Source organism: Pyrus communis, chromosome 12 (assembly GCF_963583255.1).
Source record: "Pyrus communis chromosome 12, drPyrComm1.1, whole genome shotgun sequence".
In the NCBI taxonomy this organism is placed as follows: domain Eukaryota; kingdom Viridiplantae; phylum Streptophyta; class Magnoliopsida; order Rosales; family Rosaceae; genus Pyrus; species Pyrus communis.
The window spans coordinates 19,582,489-19,609,803 of NC_084814.1; the positions used below are offsets into that span (position 1 = coordinate 19,582,489).

At 40.6% G+C, this 27,315-nt stretch overlaps 3 protein-coding genes across 3 annotated transcripts; 2 read left to right on the forward strand and 1 right to left on the reverse strand.

Moving 5' to 3' along the window:
* Positions 1-134: 134 nt before the first annotated feature.
* On the forward strand, positions 135-5,577 carry LOC137710506 (ADP-ribosylation factor GTPase-activating protein AGD3-like). The gene is made up of 20 exons (XM_068449547.1): positions 135-259; positions 780-856; positions 1,235-1,335; positions 1,412-1,482; positions 1,629-1,691; positions 1,862-1,906; positions 2,052-2,117; positions 2,237-2,284; positions 2,375-2,470; positions 2,547-2,588; positions 2,710-2,925; positions 3,017-3,148; positions 3,233-3,457; positions 3,561-3,647; positions 3,732-4,061; positions 4,139-4,284; positions 4,366-4,459; positions 4,559-4,724; positions 4,803-5,052; positions 5,162-5,577. Exons 1-20 carry the CDS (start codon positions 215-217, stop codon positions 5,274-5,276), a joined length of 2,415 nt encoding a protein of 804 aa, XP_068305648.1. The 5' UTR covers positions 135-214; the 3' UTR covers positions 5,277-5,577.
* Positions 5,578-6,709: 1,132 nt separating this feature from the next.
* LOC137710831 (pentatricopeptide repeat-containing protein At5g61990, mitochondrial-like) lies at positions 6,710-9,987 on the reverse strand. Its single transcript, XM_068449968.1, has one exon. It carries the CDS (start codon positions 9,927-9,929, stop codon positions 6,849-6,851), a length of 3,081 nt encoding a protein of 1,026 aa, XP_068306069.1. The 5' UTR covers positions 9,930-9,987; the 3' UTR covers positions 6,710-6,848.
* Positions 9,988-10,155: 168 nt separating this feature from the next.
* On the forward strand, positions 10,156-12,959 carry LOC137711509 (uncharacterized). Its single transcript, XM_068450748.1, has 5 exons — positions 10,156-10,308; positions 10,516-10,802; positions 11,284-11,472; positions 12,352-12,431; positions 12,635-12,959. The coding sequence occupies exons 2-5, from the start codon at positions 10,539-10,541 to the stop codon at positions 12,717-12,719; spliced, it is 618 nt and encodes a 205-aa protein (XP_068306849.1). The 5' UTR covers positions 10,156-10,308; positions 10,516-10,538; the 3' UTR covers positions 12,720-12,959.
* The last annotated feature ends 14,356 nt before the right edge of the window (positions 12,960-27,315 follow it).

The following is a 27,315-nucleotide window of genomic DNA, read 5'->3' on the forward strand; positions in this document are numbered from 1 at the left end:
ACGGCCATGAAAAATCGCAGACACCTTCGTCCTCCAACTGCACAAACCTCCCTTCACTTTCGATCCCTCCCTCTCTAACAAAAACAAAAAACAGCAACAAGAAGAAGGTTTTTTTTTTTTTTCTGATAAAAAAAGAGAAGCTTTTGGAACCCCCCTCCTCCTCTCTCTCTCTGCAGAAATTCAAGACGAAGGCGATCTCTGTATCCTTCCAAACATGCATTTCGCAAAGCTAGATGATTCGCCTATGTTCCGCCAACAGGTTTCTTTTTTCTTTTTTTCTTTTTTCAAATGATAAATTTTGTTAGATTAGCACCGACAAGTTTCTTCATTTTCTATATTTTTATATTTATTGTAATTATTTTTGTGTGTTAAATTATGCCAAAAAAAACTCAAATCAAATTGTTTGTTTTGGTAGCTGATTTTATCGTCATAATTTTCACCTCCTTTTTTTTCTGAATTTATGGATTATGGTTAACAATGGTGTGACATTTTTGCTTGTATCAGAGTTTGCCAGTTTGGTTGATGTTCTTTATAAATAAACGCATACAGTGAAACAATTTCTGCATAATATAGATAGCTAACGCAGCAACCTTGATGTTCTAATTATATTCGAAACCAAGTCGTTAAAATTCCTACGTACCGAAAAAGAAATTACATGGGAAGAAGAAAGTTGCTACTTTTCTCTGCATTTGTTGTTTATTCGATATTCGTTACTCTGCACAATCTGGACACTTGAAGTTTTGATGTTTGCTTACTGATGTATGCTACTTTGGAAACAGATACAAGGCTTGGAGGAAAGTGCAGAGTCACTGAGGGGAAGATGTTATAAGTTTTACAAAGGATGCCGAAAGTATACGTATGATGAGAAGTCTCTCTATCTCCTTATGCTTTCGAGCTGAATAATGAGACCACTTCCACGTTGAACAGTTTTCTTTCGCAGTCGTGTCTTTGTTGAGACATCGAAACATCAAATCTTAAGAATTTTAGTATCCGAGAATAAGCAGATTACACTAAGAATAGGGCACAAACACATGAATGCACAGAGGAAAACTATACCCTCTTTATATGAAGAATTTAAACCAAAACTTCCCCCACAATCTCCCCCCGTTCAAACCACAGAGTTTTTTACTTCTTAAGAAAAGTAGATGGAATTGCGGAGGTTGTTTTTGTAGTTGTATAATTATTAGCAACTGTTATATGTATCTTATAATTTGTATCCAATTTAATTTTTCAGAGAAGGGCTTGGAGAAGCGTATGATGGTGAAATCGCTTTTATAACTGCCCTTGAAAGTTTTGGGGGAGGCCACAATGATCCTATTTTTTCAGCTTTAGGAAGTATGTCTGTGTATGGTTGTGTTTATGTCTGCCTGTTTTCTGTCAGTACTTATAAATTCCACATTAATTTTCTCAGGCCAGGTTATGTCCAGATTCACAATTGCATTAAGAGAAATCGCGACGTACAAGGAAGTTTTGCGTTCACAGGTAGTAATTTGGTCTGGTTTCCTCAACAAAATCATAATCTGAACAATATATGTCGATAGCAATCATATTTTTTCAACCTTAACCTTTTCTTCATCTCACGATACTTATATATGATTGATGTGTTGAAATCTCATGTTTGTTCTCAGATAGAGCACATGCTAAATGATAGGCTGGTGAACATTGTCCATGTTGACCTCCATGAAGTCAAGGTACAAGGCGAACGGTTAACTAGGCTTGTTTACATATGCACTATATTTACAGCAGTTGCTTCTACATGGCATCGCTTTCGATATAATGAACTGTGATGTGTTGTACTTCCTTTCATCCCTCTCATTGTCTAACAAATTCCTTTTTTCGCTAAAGTATCTTATTGATGCAGGAATCCCGAAAGCGTTTTGACAAGACTTCACTTGTATATGATCAGGTGGTCTTCTGTTCTGAAAATTTCATACATACGTGTTACTTGTTGAAGTTTGTAGAACACAATATTTTTCTTCAATCAAAATATGGTTTCTTGTGCAGCAAGCATATGTGTTTTTGTACAAGGGTAATGTGTATTCTATGCACAGGCACGTGAAAAGTTTCTGTCATTGAGGAAGAGCACGAGGATGGATATAGCTGCTAGTATAGAGGAGGTATATCCACAATGGTTTACCTCCGAGTTCCAGTATTATTTAGTCTGTTGTATAGGTTGAACTAAGATAGTTTTCCATGGGTGACCATTTAAATCTAATTTGGTAGAGAGACATTCCAGGAACTGCAGAATGCAAGATCCTCGTTTGAGCAAGCCCGCTTCAGCCTGGTAAGATAAGTTTCACGACATTTTGTTTTGAAGAAAGATACAATGCAGAAGCAGTTAGGCTTTCAACATATAGTCCACTTATGCATCCAGGTTGCTGTTCTTTCTGATATTGAGGCCAAAAAGAGGTTTGAGTTTCTGGAAGCTGTCAGCGGGGTGATGGACGCTCATCTTCGTTACTTCAAACAGGTATAGGACACAACCCTAGCGTAATTTGCAATCCAACATATACACTGCTTATGATATTTTCCCCCTCCGTTTGCAGAGTTATGAGTTACTGCATGCAATGGAACCCTACATTCATCAGGTTTACAATTACAAACTTTCTTCATCACTTGGTATTTTTCGTGAAGAGGTCTGTCCAGTCACATGGCAAAGTTCTCTGTTAATTGTTGATTGTAAGAGTTTTTGCTGTTTTTTCTGTGTAGGCTTTGGCTTACGCACAACAGACACGAGAAAGTTGCAACCAGGAACAGACGTGTCTCAATGAAAGGATACAAGAGTACAAAAAGCAGATTGATCGGGAAAGTACGCAGTCCTTGAGCGGTATCCATGGTTCTCCTAAAGGAGATGGTCCGCAACCTTTCTCCAGGAAATCACATAAAGTGATCGAGGAAGTGATGCAATCTGCTGCAAAGGGGAAGGTAATTGCAGTTGCAGATATTTTTTGGATATCTTTTAGTTTCAATATGTACTTTCAAGTTGCATCCCTTTAGATACAAATATCCTCTTCAGGTACAAACCATTCGGCAAGGATATCTATCAAAGCGTTCCTCCAATTTGAGAGGTGACTGGAAAAGAAGGTATTTCATTCTTGATAGTCGAGGGATGCTGTACTACTATCGCAAACCATGGAGTCGGCCATCTGTAAGTCATTCGCCAGAGGATACATTATGTAAACCCTGTTTTGTGCCTCCCACTGCTTACTTGATGTTAATCATACTGTTTCAGTATGGGAGTCCATCTTCTCCACAGAAGAATAATTCCTCTGAAAACGGCTCTGGGCTTTTGAGTCGATGGCTTTCATCTCATTACCATGGTGGTATACATGATGAGAAATCCGTTGCTAGCCACACTGTGAACTTGCTGACATCAACGATAAAGGTTGATGCAGACCAGACGGACTTAAGGTTCTGCTTCAGAATTATATCACCTGCTAAAATCTACACTTTGCAGGTATTTCTTTTCCGAAAATTTCTCAGAGGGTAATGCCAGATGCATAGTGAATTTAACACGTTAAACATATGACGTAGGTCCTCAAATTTTTTTGGTGATGCAGGCTGAGAATGCACTTGACCAAATGGATTGGATTGAGAAAATAACTGGAGTAATAGCTTCATTGTTGAGTTTCCAGACACTTGAGAGGGTAATTTTACTGAATGTGCTTTCTTTCGGACATGCAATCTTTGAATCTATAGTTGTTGAAATGGTTATAACAATTGTTTTGCAGCGTCTCTCAACTAGCCCTACAGGAAGCGATGATCAATTCTCTGGAAACGAGGGCTACTTATTAGAAAGTGCTCCTGATGCTGAGCAGACAGCTATTCCGGAACTGTCACCTAAGATCACAGCTTATAATTATCTACGAATCTCTAGAAGTATGCAGCCGCACAAGCTCAAAAGTGAGAAGCCAATTGACATACTGAGAAGAGTGTGCGGTAATGAAAAATGTGCTGATTGTGGTGCACCTGAACCAGATTGGGCATCTTTGAACCTCGGAATTCTTATTTGCATTGAATGCTCTGGTGTTCATCGTAATCTTGGTGTACATGTATCAAAGGCAAGTTGTCTAGGTTAAGATTTAGTCTGTGAAATGGTTATGGATGTCTTGGTTTGTTTAATACTGCTTTGATGCAGGTTCGATCACTAACACTTGATGTGAAAGTATGGGAACCTTCTGTCTTAACCTTGTTTCAATCACTGGGAAATGCTTTCGCAAACTCGATTTGGGAGGAGATGTTGTATTCAAGAAGTACTTTGCAGGCTGATAAAATGCCTATAGGGTAATTAAGGATTCTGTAAATCTATATGATTGAAACTAATATTCTTAGTGTGCTAATAACTCGTCAGTTCGTGCAATGTAGTTTCTCCAAGGCTGATAGGAATGAGCCGTTTCTTATGATAAAGCCATGTAATGACGATCTTAATTCGACAAAGGAGAGGTATATTCAAGCAAAGGTATTCTTCTAAATAATCTGCTCACACCTTTTTGTTTCAACTGCATAATTTCGATATGATGTGTTGTTCGGAACCTCTGAGATTTCCTTCTAAATGCAGTATGCAGAAAAACTTTTTGTTCGTCGTACAAAAAACAATCAGAAACTTCATGTCATGGGGCAACAGTTGTGCAAAAGCGTCCGTGCTAATGACAAGAAAGCAGTTTACCGCTATATCGTTGGTTATGAAGCAGATGTTAATTCTAGATCTGTGCAAGCATTAGATGGTATGCTCTTATAATCTGCAAAATGCAATGTGATTGGTTGAACGGAAAATACTTGATACCAATTTGGTCGCTTTGCAGATAATTCCGGAGACAAGCCCTCCTCAAGTAACTTAAATTCCGTCACTCAAAGTGAAATTCAGCCCGCAGAAGACACCGCTGAAGGCTGTTCCCTGCTTCACCTAGCCTGCCAAAGTGCCGATATTGGCATGGTAGAGCTCCTTTTACAGTACGGTGCCAACGTAAAAGCTACTGATTCAAAAGGTCAAACACCACTACATTATTCCGTTATAAGAGGGAATATTGCTATTGCAAAGTTGCTTCTAACAAGGTAAGCATTTGTGCATTTGGGACTGCTTCTGTACGAAGCACTTCTGCTCATAACTGGTTCTTCTAGAAGTGCTTTTATTAAACGCTCGGCTTGTTTAATTCAATTGCAGGGGAGCTGATCCAAAAGCCACTGACAGAGAAGGTAAAACACCAAGTGAGCTTGTATCAGAATCAGCCTCCAAAGACAATGGGATGCTGGCTCTTTTAACAAACTCCGGCAGATGATGTTTAAAACCGAAACTTTTTCGCATACTTAACACGAGAACTGATCGAAAACGTGAGACCGTTTTGCCTCTTCGAAATGTAGGATTAGAGGCAGTTTGATTTGGTTTGTATCTGTTTGTGTACTATTTTGTTCTTTATAATTTGGATTTGTGTATAGAAAAAGAATGCTAGTAGGTTTTAGCAAAGTTATTTTGTTGTTGTACTTGTATGTAGATGATCAGTTTAGTTTAGGCAAAATTTCATTTGCTTTTGTATCAATGAGGTAACTATTTGTTTCTTATTTTTTATAAGAATTGTCGATTGGAAGTGATTTCTGTACGGCTTTTTTTCCTATGTATTTTTGTTTATTTTTGATTTTGGATTAAATAAATTGACAGAGAATTAAGAAACATCAATAAACATGGGGGCACAAGAGGAAAAAAAAGGAGTGCGAAAATCAAAATTTTAATTTAATATTGGAAACCATCTTTTATTCGTTGCAAAAGCAATTTACCTATCTTAATTCTAACTCATTACCGCCCACTAGCAGTGATAGCCTTTCTGAATGAATAGATAAGGAAAAAAAGACATGGTTTATAAATCAAATGATCTGCGCAGAAAATGCAACCTATGATAAACATCATTAGAAACATGACATATAATGTCAATATTGAGAAGAGTTTTAGTAAATAAAAAACATAAAAGCAATTTAGAAACAGTGTTGAATTCAATCTGTCCAGAAACACCAGCAGCTTCAGACTGCTCTATCATCTGCAAATTTGCATACCGGTAATTAAGATTTAACACGCGAACAGCTGAGATGCATCATGAGTAAGACGCAGTTTAGTCGTTTATCAAATCTGACTGTTGAGATACAAGAAAGTAGAATGTTCAAAACAGATCCTCTTTACATTGACTCGAAATGATTTTCTTTCATATCTAATCTGCGTTCATTCTGTACAATACAAGGGCACTTGCTACGTAATATCAGACATTATTAAGGGGAGGAACTAAGAAGTTCTAAACAAATGAGCACGAAGAAGCAGAAATCTTCCAGCATGAAAATATCAGCCAACTAAGTTGCTTCTTTCACAAGCAAAATTGCAAGGTCTGTTACCTGATCTTGCTTTTATCACCCATCTTCGTATCATCTGAATTAGCCCACTACACCGACCTTCGAGTGCACTGACTACTTCATGTCCTCCCACTGCTGTGCCCTCCCCATCCTCTTTACATCAACATCTGTTTCAAACCAAAAAAGAAAGTTGCACCAAGTTTTCATGAGGTTAAAATTAAATCAATAGAAACATTCCAAACCATTATGCAGTAAACTATTATGTCGCACAGGTAAAAGGTTACCTGTCTAACCATTGAATCCACCACTTTGCTTTAGCCTTTAGGGAGAACACAATCACTGGCCCAGAATGAGGAAGCCGCGCATTGGCAAAAGCAGACCTTTTCCACCACCACAACTTGCTAAGTCCACCCTCGAGCCAGCATTTGAATTTGGTTCATGAAGCAATGAATAGGAAGAGAACCAGAAATTCTGTCACAATCAACTAGACTTGTGCCTGATCGCCACCTTTTTTTGCTTCAACATATTCCGGAGCTAGCCTCACTTCGGTCCTCATGAATTAAGTCATCTAACCTGGTGGACTGTGAAACCCATCCAAACCTAAGCATGCTCTCAAAAATCCTTGCTGCTTTGTCCACATTCCCTAATTTGTAAAATCCGCGAACTAATGTGCTGCATGTAGCAAGACTGAGCAAAAATCCTTGTTCTCCCATTTCATCAAGTGACTTCATTGTCTTGGAAAATTCTTCCCTCTGGAATAGTGTACCTGTCAGTGCATCAACCACTACACTGTTCGAGATTGCACCATTGACCAAAGTTTCATCCAGCAGCCTTAAACATTTTACCAAATCACCCTCTTTGCAATAAGCATCAACCATCATACAATATGTAACTTCATTAGGCTTGAGTCCCCTCGCCACCATCTCCTCAAAAAGAGCAAACATCTTAAATCTGCTTCCCGTGCTATTGTATCCGTGTAAAAGTGAAGCATACAATAAAATATCTGGCGTCATATTCCTTTTCTGCATTTGCAGAAAGAGCTGTTCTGATTCTTTCATCAATCCCTCTTTGCAGAGGGAAACAATCAGAATCGTGTAGGTGACATGATCTGGTGTCACATGCTTATCCACCATATCTTCCAACAACTGTTTAGCTTCCATCATCCTCCCCAATTTGCAGAAGCCATCAATCAATGCATTGAAAGGAGAAGTGGTTGCAATGCCCTTCCCCACCATATCCCGAAATAAAGACAGGGCCTTCTCTAGGTCACGTGCCTTGCAGCACCCATCAATGAGGATGCAGTAGATGAAGCTATCTGTAGGGATCCCATGTAGAAGCATCTCATCGAATAACTGAAATGCCTCGGTTAATTTTCCGGATTTGCTATATCCATCCATCATTGTAGCATAAGTCACAGCATTAGGAGACAAACCCTTTCTGGAGATTCCATCAAATAGTTCTCTGGCTCTATCAGTGTCACCTGACTTACACAATCCATTAATCAAGGCATTATAAGTAACAATGTTTGGATCAACGCCTCTCCGGCACATCTGTTCAAGAAGTTCGAAAGCCTTGTCCAAATTTCCCTGCTTACAAAGGCCAGATATGAGAGAGCTGTAAGTAAAAACATCTGGAACCAGATCCTTGCCAAGGAGCTCGGAGAAAATCCCCATTGCTTCTTGAATTTTTCCATTCTTTGAGAGACCATGAATAATGACACTATAAGTTTTGATATCTGGGAGCACCCCTCGTCCAAGCATACACCTAAACGTAGAATATACTTCCGTTAAGTTACCCTCTTTGCAGTGCCCTTCAATCAGGGCTGTATAGATAACATCATTAGGAGCTATACCGCAACTCAACATCTCCTGGAAATACGTATTCGCAAGTTGCATTTTCCCCTCCTTACAGTACCCATGAATAAAAGCCCCGTAAGTATACGCATTGGGCTTTAATCCTCTCTCAACCATTTCCACGAAGTAAGTCCTGGCTTCGTCCATTTTCCTGGCTTTACAGAGGCCAATTATAAGAGAATTGTAGCAAAAGGCATCAGGCATGACCCCCTTTTCCGTCATTCCTTTTAGTACTTTTATTGCCTCTCCAAGTTTTCCTTCCTGGACATGACCTCTAATTACAGTTGTGTAGATAACAGCACCTGGTCTCAAACCTCTGCCAGTCATTTCCTTCAAAAGTTGATTAGCCCCTTGCATATCTCCACACCGGCTTAGGCCATTGATTATAGCTCCATAAGTGTACACATTGGGTGCAAAGTTCCTCTTCTTCATCTCGTTAAGTAACTCACAAGCCTTGACCATATTTTGCTCTCGACAATACCCGTCAATTAAAAACTTGTATGTATGGGCATTAGGTCTAGTGCCCATAACATTCATCTCATTCAGGAGAGCTTCTGCCTTCTCCATCTTACCAATTTTAGACATCCCAGCAAAAATTGCATTACATGTGGAATCGCACAACTTAAAGCCACGAACAATTGTCTCATCTTTGATCCTCAGAGCCTCTTCCAAGTAACCTTCTTTCATCAACCCATCAATCAAGGCAGCGTAGCAGGTGTTGTCAGGACTCAAACCTTTATCATACATGTATTTCAACATCAAGTTTGCTTCTGTTGATCTCTTCTGTCTGCATAACCCATCAACAAGTGCCGAATAAGTATACCTATCCGGGACCAATCCCTTCTCAACCATAGACTTCTTTACCGCTAAGGCTTCATCGACATCCCCAGCTCTACACAAACCACCAATCACCACATTATAGGTACTTAAATCTGGATTACCACCCTTCTCCTCCATCTCAAACAGAAACCTCTTTCCCTGCCCGGCATTCCCTGCCCTACAATGGGCATGGATCACATTGTAATAAGTGTAAAAATCGGGTTTCATTTTCGCCTCTAACATCCCATCATACACCTTCCAAAACATCTCCATTTTATTACACTTCAACAAATCATTCAACAGAAAATTGCAGCAATCCAATCTTGGCAGAATCCCAACTTTCCTAAGTCCCAGAAAAACATCAGCAGCCTCGTTCAACCGCCCCGCCGCCATAAAAGTTCTAATCAGAATCTCAAAAACAATCTTATCCGATCCATCACACTCACCATCTCTAAAACAACTAACAACAGAATCCAAAACTTCAAAAACCGGTTTTCGGGTCTTAACCATTCTATCTAACACAGCATTAGCCTGCTCAAACATCTTGGAATTGCACAGAACAACAGCAAGAATCGAAAAGGAATGCAAATTTTGGGGAAGACCCAGGTGGGTATCGGTCCATAGGAAGAAACTGAGGAGGCGTTTTGGGTCACCAACCTGGTGGTTCTGCTGCAGAACGGCTCGGACCACATGTGGGTTCAGCTTCCTGGGGAGGTGCGAGGAGTTGAGAACCAAGTGCCAGTCGCTGTGGTTTCTGAGGATGGTGGAGATTTCTCTCACTGTTTCGTCATCGTCCTGTTTGAACGTCTCTGATTGCTGCGAGGTGGTGGTGCAGTATTTGATATGAATCACAAGTCTTGCTTTTGCAATACCAATTCGATTGCTCAGATGAAATGCAAAGAGATTTCCATGAGAAAATAACCCCATTTTTTTCCTGATACCCCAACTTGTGAGCGACTCAGCTATGGCAATGGAGGCATGAGAGCAACACAAAGTCATCTGACGAAGGTGAAATGCGTAGAGGGAGAAAGAAGAGAGAGAGAGAGAGAGGGAGAGTGATTGGGCTGGACTATTTTGTAAAGTCTTGAACTTTGAAGCCCAATTCAAAAACCCAAATGGCCATGTACATTCTTCAGCTCCAAATTCTCATCTGCTGTTAGTTGCTGCTGGGTTCCCTCCTTCTTCTGCCTCAAAAGCTTCTTGAACTCGTAACCTCCATTAATGCACTGCAAACAACAAACGCTCCTTTGAATTCTGCAGAAAAATCCATGGATGCTCTGTAATTATCCTATCTAATCAGCATCAGGTACATCTTGTTCAATCTGTTTTTTCAAATTGTTTGATGGGTTATGCAATTTTGGATCGTATATTTAATGGCTAATTTTCTTTCATTTATTTTGTTCAATGGACTTTTGTCTCTTTTTCGATTCATGAAGTGGGTATTATACAATGTGTTCAATGAGAAATGTGAAATTTACTTTGAAGCTTTGGTCTTTGAACTGTTGCTGCATAGGAAAGTGATAGAAGCCAGCAGGTATGAACTGGGTGAGGCAGAGAGTGCTGTGGTCAGTTGGGAGGCAGGGGCAGAGGCGTTTGCTGCGTACTTACGATGTGCCGAGCGAAAGCTTGAAGACGAAGATTGCAGAGTTCGGGAAAATGAGGAGGAGGAGAAGCTCAAAGAAAGATAAACAATCGGTGTTCGTCGAGGTTCCGGAGTCCATGACCTACCTCGACACAGCCACAATGCCCCAGATTCTCACTGCCGTTGGCATTGCCCTCTTCGCCAAGCTCCTCATGATGGTAAGAAAAATTAACTATATTTTTCTATCAATGTTTCCACAACCCCATTTGTTTATTTGCTTTCTATTTCCTAAATTTTGTTGCTTTATTGTAATCTCCGAATAGAAATCGCATCTCGTGGAAAATTTGATTTTGATGATATTCATAGCTGCCTTTTGCACACTGCATTGTTCTGCCATTGTTATAGCTGCTTGTGTATTCCAAGAAAAGAATGGTTTCCTACTTGTTTGCACGTTATAAATGCTTGAGAATATTAGTTTCTTGTACAGATAAGAAGGATTAGATCAAGGCCGAAAGGTCAGATCAAAAAATTAGATCTTGGAAGTTATAATCTTGTCGTCTTACCTGTCACTGGTCATGTTTGATTCAAAGTAAGATGAAATACGTAAATGAATTATACCTTGATGTAGGTAATGTTTTGGATTTCGTTGGTTTTAAGTCTATGTAGTGACTTATGTAACTGGCCTCTCATCGCTGGCAGTATGACGACTCAAGGTCCCAAGAATTGATTGAACGCAAAATAAAGAATGCTCCTGCTGAGCAAGGCACTGTTAGGATGCTCTCCCAAGAGGAATGGGAAGAAATTCGTGAAGTAAGACCGAGGACTCCATTTGAATCCAAGCTTGCTCGTCCAAATGCACGCTTAAGAACTGGAGAACCATTACGCATGGTGAGGCATAAGTTATTTTTTACTCTTAACCAGTGCTACATATTTGTAACATTGTTTTTGCAGTCTTGGTCTTGCTGATCGTTGGATAATAGGCTAGGATCAGTCTTGTTTTCCTACATCAAATTGCAGTGTCATTTTGGTATATATGCAATGAAAAATGGTATCGCATCTCAAGTTTTATAACTAATGGCACCAGCTGATGTTCTCCCCCAAGCTGCCATTTACAGAATTTGAGTCTAGTTTTAGCGGGTCTGCTTATGCACATGAATGTTAGGTTACTGCTGGTTTTTCTAATGCACATTAATGTTAGGTTGCCGCTGGTTTTTCTAATGTGCATGAACGTTACGTTACTACTGGTTTTTCTAACATACTTGAGTGCTTAAGCAACCGTGTATTTTTATTGTTGGTTTTCAATTGGCCATTTAGTACTTGGATATTTGCATACCTAGACTTGCACTGGTGACAAATTTGCTGACATTTTCACAAGTTCTGAACTATATATTTGCCTCTTGATCTGAGGAGTTTAAGTTGTATCATGTTTCTCACCCTTAATAGCTTCCAACCCTCGTAAAATTTTCTGTTGCAACCTTGCTATGCTTAACTGCTTTAGAAAGTATCGTCTCTGTGATATTTTACTTCGGTGCTTTTTGTTTCATAATTTGGTTCATTGCCGACGGGAAGGGTCTTACACTGCACTAGAATGTAGAAAACCATAGATCTTAAATATTTTGATTTTAGTGGATTTCTCTGAAAGAACATAAGTAGGAAATGTATATTCCATTGTCCCAAATGAAAACGGTTTGATGCTTTGTACATCTGCTACCCTTTATGTTTTGCTTCCGAGCAGCAAAAAAACGTTTGTTCACACATTTCTTGCAGGAGGATGTGAAGGATTGGACGATAGATGTGCTGACAGATGCATTTGCTCGGGTTGAAGAAAGCGTTAGACACACTTCCAAGTGACTTTTCCCCCATCTTTTGACTATGTAACATAGTGAATATCGAATTTTTTTAATCAAGAGTCATACACAAAGCCTACTTTGGACCAATTCTATGTACTTACGAGCCTCCAGAAGATAGCATCTATGAGTTGCTTCTGAATAGATATCTTGCGGTCATGTGGATTCGATTTCTGGTATAATTTTGTGATGCTTTAACGCAGAAAATATACTTCAAAGAACCATCACAAAGCAATGGTTGCAAAGGCAGGTGGGAAAGGATGCATTCTGCTTGCACGTTCCATCTGATGGTAGCCAGAGCTTGCAGAGGCAAGTGTGTACGATTTTGTTCAATTTGTTGGGCCTACTTGCTCTGTTATGTTTGCTTTCCAAAGGCAAACTCTGATATCTTTTCTCATTTTCCTATCTTCATAGTAAAAAGTAAAACCTTTGGTACCACCTGAGATGTGATTGTGGTAGTATTTAAAGCCAATCACGTATTTAAAGCCCTCCTCCTCTAATATCAAGTGATTAAGAGCACTTATCTTACACATGGTTTTTTTTTTTTTTTTTTTTTTTAGGTGAAACAACTAATTCTATTAAAGACAAAGCACACTAATACAAAGTGAGGCAAGTTCGAAGACAATCCACAACACTGAAGTAAAAGTGCAGCCCATTACAAAAGTAAAGTAAAGAAACAAGCTCCAAAAACGAGACCAAAACAATGCCCTAATTGAAACCTTAGATCTGGAAACGAGAGTCAGCCTCCTCCACCAAAATAGCAGCACCACCATCGCTAAGCCGCTGCCATTGGTAAGAAAAACCAACGAAGCGCAGGGATGAACGGAAAATGGGGGTGCGCAAGCCACCTGCGCTAAAGTTCTCCCATAATCCTACCAAGTAGTGCGAATTGCACTTTAGCAGCCACAGAAACCCAAAGCACGCCTTCAACCGAAGTCCATGGAGGAAGAATAAGGAGCCGAATAGCCGAACCAAGTGCAGATGTTCGACTCTCCCTTCCTTAGTATTGTTTTATCAAAAAGTAAAACGTTCAACCCTCGATTGCCAATTACGCCAAATTTTTGTCCTTACAAATGATATTACTGTTCTAAACTACCAAAGAGAAGAAAAAGATTATCAAAATAATCCACGACTTGCTCGGTGAGTACCAATTAATGCCAATTGAGTCATAAAGAATCGGAAAGCCAAGAATGTCGGTTTGCAACATCTTTCACTGGGTTTTTGTGTTTGCCACTACCCTTTCAAATAGAACTCAATTTTTGCCCTTTCAAAAAGTGCAAGTGGATATGTGTGTTCCAACTCGTTGCAGGAAAAGAGAGATTTTATTCAATTTCTAGCATTTGGATTGCACTTTTTAGTACAAGAACTAGAACTTGCTGCTCAAAGGCCACTCATTTCTCAATTGAGATTGTGGGGGACAGTGATGCAATTTACACTATGCTATTCCTAAAAGGTTTATTCATCTGTTGAAAATATGGCCCATGCTAGAGCCCAGAGGTGCTTAAATTTTTAAAATTTAGTTTTCAAGTGCAGTAATGTGAGAATCACTAAATTTGCTAATCAAATGTCGTATACATGTTAGCACCTTATGGTTTGTGGCCTAGTTTTTGGATAAATCAAATCGGAATAAAGGAGTTTCAAATCCAATCAAAAGAATTTTGAACGAGAATTGCCTTCCAATTCTTTTTTTTTTTTTTTTTTCTAAATGGAATTTCAACATCCATTACAATTTCCAAAAAATCAGAATTTATTGGAAACCTTAGAAGCAACATATTTCATTATGCGTAATGCTACACTTACCACATTTGTATCACTACTCTAATAGAGGTAGGACCACCAATACATGCGACTCCCACTTTTATTAGAGCATTATTATGCATATGTATGAAAAATATAGTAAAAGTAGCATTTTTGTTTCATAATTTTTTTATTACTTACTCAAAATTTTGAGTATGTCCTACAATTTGAAAGATCAAAATTGAAAACCAATTGAAACCCCGAAGAAACTATCATATGCTAACACAGGAGCTACAAAGTCGCATTTTGCAAGAAGAATTATAATTAGTGGAGTGTTACTTTTGAAAAAAAAACTATTTCAAATTTGAAATTTCAACATTCATACTAAGGTATGTACTGACTACTAGTTTGTCATTCTAAATAGTTCAAACTTGAATAACACAGTATATTTTGAAACTTTCAAGATTTTAATATATATTCCTATTCCAATTCCAATTCCAATTCTAATTTTAAGATACAACTAGAGGAGAGACTTTCTAGTGTGTCCATAATACCGGACGGAACACTACGTGTCATTATACAATTGAAATGACTCTTGAAAGAAAAGAAAAAAAATTTCCTCCAAGTGTATAGTAATATGTGGTGTTTCGCCCTGTGTTTTAGGCACATAGAAAAATTTCTCCAACTAGAGGTGTCCACAATTGCAAAGTTATGACTTCAAGTACGGTGACATTATGTTTGCTAAATTTTCTAATCAAAATACGTACTGGTAACCTGTACACATGTTAGTATCTTATATGTTAGAAATACACAAGCGTGCGCCCTTTATGCAAAGGGGTCTTTATTTTTATTTTTTTTAAATGGGGATTAGGTGTGGGGCTCACTCCACATCGAACTTCAATTATCTGAATCATTTATTTTGTAAGTCTCGATTCATAGATCATCCTTGCAAAAATTCAATTCAATCCGAAACCATTTGCCTATTTAATTATTAAGATAAATTTTCATTGTTTCTTATGTAACAAAGTATTCGTTAATTTATTTGAACCAAATTAGATGTCTTAAACATTTTCGATTTGGCTAATATTTTTCAAGGGTGATTTATGAGGTGCAACTTGAAAAATAGATGGTTCGGATCGTTAAAGTTTATGTAATGTGGACCCCACAACTAATTTCCATATTTATAAAAAAATTGGGATCCCTTCCATTAAAGATTTCCTATATATATAGAGGTATTTGTTAATTTGCCCCTTGAACTTGTATAGAGCTGCCAATTTCTCCCTTGAACTTTAATTTTAGCCAATTACCCCCTGAACTTTTATGATTAGCCAATTCGCACCCCCCTGGCGTTAGAATTTAAAAACTTTCATTCAATTTTTCATCCATCCATTTTTTTCACTCTTTTTGCCCTCATAGTTGTTTCCGTGATCAAGATAGATGGAAAATTAAATGAAATTTTTTAAAATCTAACGCCAAGAGAGAAATTGTCTATTTAAAAAGAGGGTTGCAAATTAAAATGGGTACAAACTAAAAAATAAAAAAATATGATACAAAATTTAACCATAAATATAAATATATCAAATGTAACGTTTTTAACACTAAATGAATATCTCTACCAAGTAGTTTTTATTTGAGATCACCATTAGCAGTGGGCTATGAATGTTATGTGAGAGAGGTTGGAACACAAATGAGACCGATAAATATGAAAAAAAAAAAAAAAAAAAAAAAAAAGGAGATGAAGTAGGGTTGTTTTATCTGTGTCTGGAGCCGTATGATTGCATGATTCGCCACATCTGACCATAAAATTTCTCCTTTACAAGTGGGTGGAAAATAAGCAAATTAATCTCAAAATTCCAGACTCCTGGATGCAGTATTTTTTTTATTGTTAAATAAAAAATAAAAAAAAAGGATTGTGCTCCAATAGTATTTTAGGTTATCCCGCTTCCAAAAATATTAATATTATTTTAGGTTATCCCCTCCCAAAAATATTGATATATTGCCCATGATTCCCTGGATGGATATATCTGATTTTTTGGGTCTTTTATGTATACTACAAGGAACCATGACCAAGCTTTATTTTGTTTTCTTATTATATGCACTTTATTTTTCTTCTTCATTACTCAATATTCAAATGTAAGGTATTCAATCAAATATTCAGCCAAGAAATTAACATTCAAGTGGAAAAAAAAAAATATATATATATATAAAGATAAACACATAAAACATATGACAAGCTGATAATTTAAAACGCACCACTTTACTAAATTAGAGTGTAAAAAGACGGATATACTGCTTTAACAACAAGAACGATTACAAGGTTAAAACTAGATATCAACCTACATTAACCATTATGTTAAAAATTAATACCATTATTATTAGAACCCGACGTGATGTGGTAGACGTACCAAAGCATGCAAATTATCTTGATTAGGGTTTTGTATTCGGGTAAATTAAGGTGGGTTAACTCACCTAGGATATGTTCAAAGTCGGGCATGCACGTCGGTTTTATCACTTTAAATATGAACAACCAAATTGCCTGCAAATTTACGTTTTCTTTGACCAGGCCCTCCCTCCATTTTAAAAACCATGAATGTCGTAAATGTGAAAAAAAAATACATGTATAGTTTCAACCCTTTATACACACTGTATTCCATGTTTGAAAATTAAACAAAGTTACTTTTGCTCTTTAGGGTTTTTCTTTTACTTTTCTTGCTAAGATTTCCAAGCATATATATTTCAATAATTGCATGTAGCTCCCATGCAAGCACATAGAAATGTCAAAAGTAAGATTTCTGATATTAGCACAACTTCTCACTTTGATTTCTTAGATTTAAAATTGATGGAAGTAGTTTCTGAGATTGTCCACAAACAATCATTTTGGTCACTACGTGAAAATTTTCCGTTAAATTGAAAGTATCTTTATCAAATCAAATTGTCCCCTTGAATTGATGGTTTTTTTTTTCAAATTAGGGGAGATTTTCAATTTATTATTTTAATAAACTTTATGTAGTGATTTTCACGCAATTTTTTTGTTTCTTACGCGTTCCTGTTAATCATGACAATTGATTTTATTTAACTTTATTCAAAGTCTCACGCTGATTAAGAATCAGGTACTTTGAACTTGGTTTACGCGACACTATTGTTACGACAAATTTGTAAGTTAGGATAAGACGTGCTACGTGTCATATCCCACCCCGGGTGCCTACCACATCCCTGGCTCGACTTCACCGTAACACGATATTGTCCACTTTGGGCCCGGTCCACACCCTCACGGTTTTGTTTCTGGGAAATCACACGAGAACTTCCTGGTGGGTCACCCATTATGGGATTGCTCTTGCGCGCTACTCGCTTAACTTCGAAGTTCCGACGGAACCCGAAGCCAGTGAGCTCCCAAAAAGCCTCGTGTTCGGTAAAGATGAGAATATACATATAAGGCTTACAGGATCCACTCCCCTGGCGATGTAGGATGTTACAATCCACCCTTCTTAGGGGCCCAATGTAACATCCCGTCCCAAATTTCATTTTAACGTACATGGGAAATTACGATTTTACCCCCTAATTCGTTTTTATCAGATTAGTTTTGTGTAGTATGGTGTGGTGTGTAGGACCACACACACACTCATACACCTCGTTTCACTCTCCCGGGATTCCCTCCCTCTTTTCCCTCATTCCTGTCTCTTCTCTGTCTCTCCTTTCTTTCTTTCTCTCTCTCTCTCTCACTCTCCCCGAGTTCTTCTTCTTCCTCTACACACGGACACACATACAAGCATAATCAAACCTTCACCAATCAAGAAACTAAGACCACCATCGTGTTCGTGGAGCTGAGAGGAGTTCAAAGGTGCCATTTTCAGGTAAGGATATCGTTGTTTTCACGTCGTTTCAACGAGGTCCGATTATTTCACTGTTCATGCAAACCTAATCTAGCTTGTTTTAGGAGATTCTAAGCTTGTAGATGTGTTTGTGAGGTCCCAAGGAGCCTCGGAGTAGTTCGTTGGGTGAATTTGGACGTCGGGAAGGCTAGGTTCGAAGTTGGCCGAACTTTGAAGTCGTGGACAGGTATGATCTAGCAACTTTTAGGCCTTAAAACTAGTCTAACGTGATTCTACTAGTCCTAAGCTTCATTTTGGTATAAAGAACGTGAAAAATGGTTGAAAAACGAAGGAGAAAACAAAGTTAGAATTTTACCCAGTTTTCCGGCGCCGTCGCCGGCGCCGGCGTCTCGCCGGAGAAGAAAGGAGAATATTCCGTTAAGTCTAACGGAATATTCCTAACGGCAGTGACAGAATCCGGTTAGATTTGACGGAATATTCCGTCAGTTAACGGAATATTCCTGACGGCGTCAACTGACGCCGTCAGTGTGCAGTGCACGTGGGCCGCGCGTGGGGGCGCGTAGGTCCGTGCGGGGTCAGGCGCGTGGGGGCGCGTGCGTGGTCCAAAAAAAAAAATTTTCTAAAAATATGTGTGTGATCCTGAGGTTGTGTAGATCACATTGGTATATTCAATTGTCCAATTTGAGCAATGTATGAGAAGTTATTACGAGAAGTTGCTTAGGTGCTTTTAAATTAATGTTTTCGTAACTTTGTCGCGTATAGGTGATTCGTTTTCCGAAGACGAGCGTACGCACTCGAGGCAGGGGGGCTACGACCCTTCTAATTATCAGTGAGTGGGCTTTTGTTTTCCGTATATACCTATATACATCTAAATTCCCAGAAATAGAATAGAAAAGGTTATTTGTTTTATGCCATGCATCATAAGAATGTTGTTTACGCATCATCGCATGTATTAGTAGAGGCATACATATATATAAATGTGTATTTGGTGCTGTGGACGCACAGGTAAGTGCCAGGTAAGCGGTATTCACGTGGTTATGCATTCCTGTTTATTATGCAATAGTAGATGAAATGTTTAAAGAGCTCATATCTGCACCCCCGGTGTTAGTGCTCCCGCCCAGAGAGGGGCAGAGTCCTTCACGTGTATGTTCACCAGCACCACACGCTCGCCTTGGATCCAAGTTAGGTGCAAGCCTTGTCGTACAGACCACATTAGGTGGCTCCGACTCGTAGGTGACCCGCGATTATTCGCACAGTCTTCACGTGATCGTAGCACTAGAGCGTATATATTACACCCAGTCTTGTCGTACAGACCACGTTAGGTGGCTCCGACTTGTGTGCAGATTCAGATGTTGAGTTGAGATTAGAGCTCTATATGCAGCGGTACATGTCACGTTAGGTGACTCCCGGCTGCCAGATTATACGTTCTTGATGTGAATTACGCTTGAGTATTTATATTTGATTATGAGATTATGTTGTGGCATATTATGGAGCATGAATGGCATATCATGGAGCATGATTGACATATCTATACATACGTATATATGTTCATTTTCTGGGAAGTATACAGGTTTTACGGCGAGGGGTTAGAATGTGTTTTGCTAAAGAGTTTTCAAAGAACTTTGTTTTTGCCCACTCACGCTTTTGTTTTTGCGCCCCTCCAGGTTCTAGTGGTCTAGAAGGTTCGGTGGTTTTCCCCAGAGGGCGTCCCGGCAATTTCTGACAGACACTCACCATTGTAGGGTCACCTTCGGGTGTACATATGTCGTATCTTTTCCTTTTGGACTGTTGTAGACTTGCTCTGAATTGTGTCTCACATACACTAGTACTTTGTATGTTATTAGGTTTTTAACTATTCGTACTTTTATATTACCTTCTTAATTAGCTTCCGCACGCGCACATGGTTACGTCACCTTCGTGTGACGGCCAGCACGCCCTGATCTCGGTCGGGGTGTGTCAGCTTGGTATCAGAGCCTAGGTTTTAGCAGTCCTGTGTCTTTGTGAGTATTCTAATAGTTGGTGTCTTCTGTCAGAATCATGCCGCCTCGTCGGGAACCACGTCGCTCAGATGAGTCTAGTTTTCCTGATCTTACTCAGTTGGGGGAAGTGATTGCTACAGCCCTTCAAACAGTGATGCGCCCTCCCCAGAGGACTCCTCTGGAGACTATGTATAACCTGAAGTTGGATAAGTTTAAAGGTAATGAGGGTCACGAAGGCGCAGAACGTTGGTTGGAACACATAGAGAAGACTTTCCGTGTGTTACATAACCAGGGGAACCTTCCTATGGATAGGTGGGTTGAGACAACCTCTTGGTTTCTGGAGATGGAGTCTGCAGCTTGGTGGGAACAAGAACTTCGGAGGTTGACTCCAGCTCAGAGGACCGATTGGAATGTTTTCAAAGACGTGTTTCAAAGGAGATTTGTACCCCCTGAGTATATCGACCGTAAGAAACAGGAATTCACTGAGTTAAAACAGCGAAAAATGACGGCTAACGAGTATTATCGTAAGTTCACCGATTTATCTCGTTACTATCCTGATGTCGCTGGTAATCCGGCGGAGATGCTTCGTCGTTTTCGCTTGGGCACTAGGAAGAGATGGCGTTCTATGGCCACTACTACTCACTGTGAGTCCTACCAGGATTTTTATGAGATACTGTTGAGGATAGAGGACTCTGAGAATATGTCTAGTGACAGTGACGAAAAGAAAGATGACAGAGGGAAAAGTCAAGTGTCGCTTGGGCCTCGCCAAACTCAGAACTTTAAAAGGGGTGGTGCCAGTTCGAGTTCGTCTAGCGGTGGTTTCAGTGCCTCTGGACAAGGACGTGGAGGTAGGTTTTATGGAAGTGCTCGAGGCCAGAGACAAGGTGATGGTGGCCGAAACCGAATCCCATTTTGCCGTAGATGTAATAACCGACATTTCGGCGAGTGCAGACGTGGCAGCGGTGTTTGTTTCACATGTGGACAGATGGGACATATAGCGGTGAATTGTCCCCAGGGTCAGCAGCAGAAGCCACAGCAGACCTTTATGCCGCCACCTGCACCAATTCGACAAATCCAAGGTCCGAGTACTTATGGGCAAGCAGGTAGAGGTGGTGCCTATCACTATCAGGGTGATGTTGTTCCCTATGCTCCGGGACCGTATCAGTACCCCCAGGACCCGTATTCACAAGGTGGTTATCCCTCGTATCCCAGCAATTACATGCCGTATCCTCCAGCTCCAACGGGTGGTTCTCAGTGGTACCAAGGAGGACAGTATCAGCTGAATGAGAATGCTACTAGTAGTGCAGGGTCTTCGAGACAAATGGGTCAGCCCAGTCAGGGGCGTGGAGCTCAAGGTCGCGGTGTTCAAGCGAGCAGAGGTCGTGGCAGACGACAGCAGGGCCAGGGGCGTATTCACAATATTTCCCTGCAGGATGCTCAGAACAACCCGGACTTGATAATGGGTACGTTAAACATTCTTGGTTATTTTGCTAGAGTCTTAATTGATTGTGGAGCTACACATTCCGTTATTTCTCATACATTTGCTCAAGTAACGCAACCTCGCCCCACACCTCTAGGGTACGACCTAGAATTCGCTATGCCTAGAGGAGAGAGGTGTGTTGTAGATTGTATGTACCCAGGATGTCCAGTGTTAGTAGAGGGTGTTGTTATGCCCGCCGATCTTATCCCGTTAGATATTGTCGATTTTGATGTGATTTTGGGCAACGATTGGTTGCACTTCTATCGTGCCAACATTGATTGTTACGGGAAAGTAGTTACGTTTCACCGCCCTGGATTACCCGAGGTTACTTTTGTGGGTGAGCAGAGTGGAGTAAGACATGGTGTTATTTCGGCTTTGCGAGCGAAGAAGTTGTTGACTAAAGGTTGTCAGGGGTATCTAGCTCATGTGGTGCTAGAGGAGACCGTTCCTAGTAGAATTGAGGATGTGAGAGTGGTCAGACACTTCCCTGATGTTTTTCCTGAGGATTTACCTGGTTTACCCCCGGATCGAGACGTGGATTTCAATGTTGAGTTGCTTCCAGGTACCAATCCTATTTCTTTAACTCCTTATCGTATGGCTCCTGCTGAGTTAAGGGAATTGAAAGTGCAGTTACAGGAATTAGTGGATAAGGGATTCATCCAGCCTAGTACTTCACCTTGGGGCGCTCCAGTGTTGTTTGTGAAAAAGAAAGATGGGACTTTGAGGCTATGTATCGACTACAGGCAATTGAATCGGGTGACGATTAAAAACCGTTATCCATTGCCTCGTATTGACGATTTGTTTGATCAGCTGAGAGGTGCTTGTGTATTTTCTAAGATAGACTTGAGGTCTGGGTACTATCAGCTGAAGATTAGTAGGGATGATGTTCCTAAGACGGCGTTCAGGACTCGTTACGGTCATTACGAGTTTCTGGTTATGCCATTTGGGTTGACGAATGCACCAGCAGCTTTTATGGATTTAATGAACCGGGTATTTCAACCTTACCTGGATAGATTTGTCATTGTCTTCATTGACGATATTCTGGTGTATTCTAAGTCCAAAGCAGAGCATGTCCGACATCTTACATTGGTGTTGAAAAGGTTGAGGGAACACCAATTGTATGCTAAGTTTAGCAAGTGCCAGTTCTGGTTAGATCAAGTCGCGTTTTTGGGGCACATCATTTCTGCTCAAGGTATTCTGGTTGATCCTCAAAAGGTTGCAGCTGTGGAGAGTTGGGAGCAACCACGAACTGTCACTGAGGTGAGAAGTTTCATTGGTTTGGCGGGATATTATCGGAGATTCGTTAAGGATTTTTCGGTGATTGCCTTGCCATTGACGAGGTTAACCAGGAAAGACGTTAAGTTTGAGTGGAATGATAAGTGTGAGCAGAGTTTCCAGCAGTTGAAGCATTGTCTTACTAATGCACCTGTGTTGGCACTCCCGGACGATAGTGGTGATTTCGAGGTTTATAGCGATGCTTCTTTGAATGGTCTGGGATGTGTATTGATGCAGCATGGTAGGGTGATTGCGTATGCTTCGCGGCAGTTGAAAACCCATGAGATGAATTACCCTACACACGATTTGGAGTTAGCTGCTATTATCTTTGCGTTGAAGTTGTGGAGACATTATCTTTACGGAGAGAAGTGTAGAATCTTCACAGATCACAAGAGTCTTCAGTATCTCTTCACCCAGAAGGAACTTAATCTTCGTCAACGGAGGTGGTTAGAGTTGCTCAGCGATTACGATTGCACGATTGACTATCACCCTGGTCGTGCGAACGTAGTAGCCGATGCACTTAGCAGGAAGTCACATGGCCGTATCAATGCGTTGTACGCTAGTCGTATTCCTCTTTTGGTAGACTTGCGTGCTACAGGAGTAAGGTTAGAAGCAGAAGATCGAGAAGTGGCATTACTTGCTAATTTTCAAGTTAGGCCAATCTTAGTTGATCGGGTGCTTGAAGCTCAGGTAGCTGATGAACAGATTCAAGAACTAATTCGAGCTCGAGATCAAGGAAGGAGGCGAGATCTCAGAGTTCGTGATTCTGATGGCATGTTGATGTTAGAAGGTAGAATGTTCGTGCCTAGTAAAGTGGAGCTGAAAAAGGAAATTCTAGATGAAGCACATATCTCGGCTTATGCCATGCACCCAGGGGCAACTAAAATGTATCATACTATTCGACCATTTTACTATTGGCCGGGTATAAAAAGGGAGATAGCTGAGTATGTGAGTAGTTGCGCTGTTTGTCAACAGGTTAAAGCAGAAAGAAAGAAGCCGTTTGGATTGTTACAGCCGCTTCCCGTTCCAGAGTGGAAGTGGGAAAATATCACTATGGATTTTGTGTACAAGTTGCCGCGTACACATAATGGTTTTGATGGCATTTGGGTGATCGTTGATCGACTCACTAAGTCGGCACATTTCATTCCAGTGAGAGAGAAGTACTCTTTGAGCCGGTTAGCAGAGTTGTTTATCTCAAAGGTTGTGAAGTACCATGGTGTCCCTGTAAGTATTGTCTCGGATCGTGATCCACGATTCACATCGAAGTTTTGGGTAGCTTTTCAAGAAGCTTTGGGTACGAGACTACTCTATAGTACGGCATATCATCCACAGACGGACGGACAGTCTGAGAGAACTATTCAGACTTTGGAAGATATGCTGCGAGCTTCGGTGTTACAGTTCAGTGATGCTTGGCACCAGCGATTAGATTTGATGGAATTTGCTTACAACAACAGTTTCCATTCGAGCATTAGCATGGCGCCATTTGAGGCTTTGTATGGTAGATCTTGTCGCACTCCGTTATGTTGGTCAGAGGTTGGCGAAAGAGTTTTGGTAGGTCCGGAGATTGTCGAGGAGACTACTCAAAATGTTCAGGTAATTAGGTCTAACCTGAAAGCAGCTCAGGACAGACAGAAAAGTTTAGCATATCGACATGCTACGGACAGAACGTATGAGGTCGGAGATTGGGTATTTCTGAAGCTTTCACCGTGGAGAGGTGTGGTGCGGTTTGGAAAGAAGGGGAAGTTGAGTCCCAGATACATCGGACCGTACATAGTCACAGAAAGAGTTGGTGAGGTAGCTTACAGGTTGGAGTTGCCTCCGGAGTTGGCTAAAGTGCATAACGTTTTTCACGTGTCTATGCTCCGACATTACGTTGCTGATCCATTGCATGTGATACCTCCTCAACCGTTAGAGATAAATCCAGATTTGACGTACGACGAGGAACCGTTAACGATCTTGGATTGGAAAGAGAAGGTTCTGAGAAACAAAACGGTGAATTTGGTGAAAGTTCTGTGGAGGAATCACTCGGTTGAAGAAGCTACATGGGAGACAGAAGAACGAATGAGGGATTTGTATCCTAGATTATTCTTTGACTATTAGGGGTGTATTGAGGTTGTTTTGAATTTCGGGACGAAATTCTATTAAGGAGGGTAGGTTGTAACATCCCGTCCCAAATTTCATTTTAACGTACATGGGAAATTACGATTTTACCCCCTAATTCGTTTTTATCAGATTAGTTTTGTGTAGTATGGTGTGGTGTGTAGGACCACACACACACTCATACACCTCGTTTCACTCTCCCGGGATTCCCTCCCTCTTTTCCCTCATTCCTGTCTCTTCTCTGTCTCTCCTTTCTTTCTTTCTCTCTCTCTCTCTCACTCTCCCCGAGTTCTTCTTCTTCCTCTACACACGGACACACATACAAGCATAATCAAACCTTCACCAATCAAGAAACTAAGACCACCATCGTGTTCGTGGAGCTGAGAGGAGTTCAAAGGTGCCATTTTCAGGTAAGGATATCGTTGTTTTCACGTCGTTTCAACGAGGTCCGATTATTTCACTGTTCATGCAAACCTAATCTAGCTTGTTTTAGGAGATTCTAAGCTTGTAGATGTGTTTGTGAGGTCCCAAGGAGCCTCGGAGTAGTTCGTTGGGTGAATTTGGACGTCGGGAAGGCTAGGTTCGAAGTTGGCCGAACTTTGAAGTCGTGGACAGGTATGATCTAGCAACTTTTAGGCCTTAAAACTAGTCTAACGTGATTCTACTAGTCCTAAGCTTCATTTTGGTATAAAGAACGTGAAAAATGGTTGAAAAACGAAGGAGAAAACAAAGTTAGAATTTTACCCAGTTTTCCGGCGCCGTCGCCGGCGCCGGCGTCTCGCCGGAGAAGAAAGGAGAATATTCCGTTAAGTCTAACGGAATATTCCTAACGGCAGTGACAGAATCCGGTTAGATTTGACGGAATATTCCGTCAGTTAACGGAATATTCCTGACGGCGTCAACTGACGCCGTCAGTGTGCAGTGCACGTGGGCCGCGCGTGGGGGCGCGTAGGTCCGTGCGGGGTCAGGCGCGTGGGGGCGCGTGCGTGGTCCAAAAAAAAAAATTTTCTAAAAATATGTGTGTGATCCTGAGGTTGTGTAGATCACATTGGTATATTCAATTGTCCAATTTGAGCAATGTATGAGAAGTTATTACGAGAAGTTGCTTAGGTGCTTTTAAATTAATGTTTTCGTAACTTTGTCGCGTATAGGTGATTCGTTTTCCGAAGACGAGCGTACGCACTCGAGGCAGGGGGGCTACGACCCTTCTAATTATCAGTGAGTGGGCTTTTGTTTTCCGTATATACCTATATACATCTAAATTCCCAGAAATAGAATAGAAAAGGTTATTTGTTTTATGCCATGCATCATAAGAATGTTGTTTACGCATCATCGCATGTATTAGTAGAGGCATACATATATATAAATGTGTATTTGGTGCTGTGGACGCACAGGTAAGTGCCAGGTAAGCGGTATTCACGTGGTTATGCATTCCTGTTTATTATGCAATAGTAGATGAAATGTTTAAAGAGCTCATATCTGCACCCCCGGTGTTAGTGCTCCCGCCCAGAGAGGGGCAGAGTCCTTCACGTGTATGTTCACCAGCACCACACGCTCGCCTTGGATCCAAGTTAGGTGCAAGCCTTGTCGTACAGACCACATTAGGTGGCTCCGACTCGTAGGTGACCCGCGATTATTCGCACAGTCTTCACGTGATCGTAGCACTAGAGCGTATATATTACACCCAGTCTTGTCGTACAGACCACGTTAGGTGGCTCCGACTTGTGTGCAGATTCAGATGTTGAGTTGAGATTAGAGCTCTATATGCAGCGGTACATGTCACGTTAGGTGACTCCCGGCTGCCAGATTATACGTTCTTGATGTGAATTACGCTTGAGTATTTATATTTGATTATGAGATTATGTTGTGGCATATTATGGAGCATGAATGGCATATCATGGAGCATGATTGACATATCTATACATACGTATATATGTTCATTTTCTGGGAAGTATACAGGTTTTACGGCGAGGGGTTAGAATGTGTTTTGCTAAAGAGTTTTCAAAGAACTTTGTTTTTGCCCACTCACGCTTTTGTTTTTGCGCCCCTCCAGGTTCTAGTGGTCTAGAAGGTTCGGTGGTTTTCCCCAGAGGGCGTCCCGGCAATTTCTGACAGACACTCACCATTGTAGGGTCACCTTCGGGTGTACATATGTCGTATCTTTTCCTTTTGGACTGTTGTAGACTTGCTCTGAATTGTGTCTCACATACACTAGTACTTTGTATGTTATTAGGTTTTTAACTATTCGTACTTTTATATTACCTTCTTAATTAGCTTCCGCACGCGCACATGGTTACGTCACCTTCGTGTGACGGCCAGCACGCCCTGATCTCGGTCGGGGTGTGTCACCCAACGTCCTCGTCGGCACACATCCGGCCAATGATTGGCTCTGATACCAAATTGTCACAACCCAGCCCGGGCCCCCACCACATCCCGACCTTGACTTTACCGTAGTACGATATTGTCCGCTTTTGGCCCCGACC

Coding starts and splice junctions, on each gene's coding strand:
- LOC137711509 (XM_068450748.1), top strand. CDS start 10,539: ATGAACTGGGTGAGGCAGAGAGTGCTGTGGTCAGTTGGGAGGCAGGGG. Junction 11,473..12,351: donor CTGGAGAACCATTACGCATG/GTGAGGCATAAG, acceptor CATTTCTTGCAG/GAGGATGTGAAGGATTGGAC. Junction 12,432..12,634: donor AGCGTTAGACACACTTCCAA/GTGACTTTTCCC, acceptor GCTTTAACGCAG/AAAATATACTTCAAAGAACC.
- LOC137710506 (XM_068449547.1), top strand. CDS start 215: ATGCATTTCGCAAAGCTAGATGATTCGCCTATGTTCCGCCAACAG. Junction 857..1,234: donor AAAGGATGCCGAAAGTATAC/GTATGATGAGAA, acceptor TTAATTTTTCAG/AGAAGGGCTTGGAGAAGCGT. Junction 4,460..4,558: donor AGAGGTATATTCAAGCAAAG/GTATTCTTCTAA, acceptor TTCTAAATGCAG/TATGCAGAAAAACTTTTTGT.
- LOC137710831 (XM_068449968.1), bottom strand. CDS start 9,929: ATGGGGTTATTTTCTCATGGAAATCTCTTTGCATTTCATCTGAGCAAT.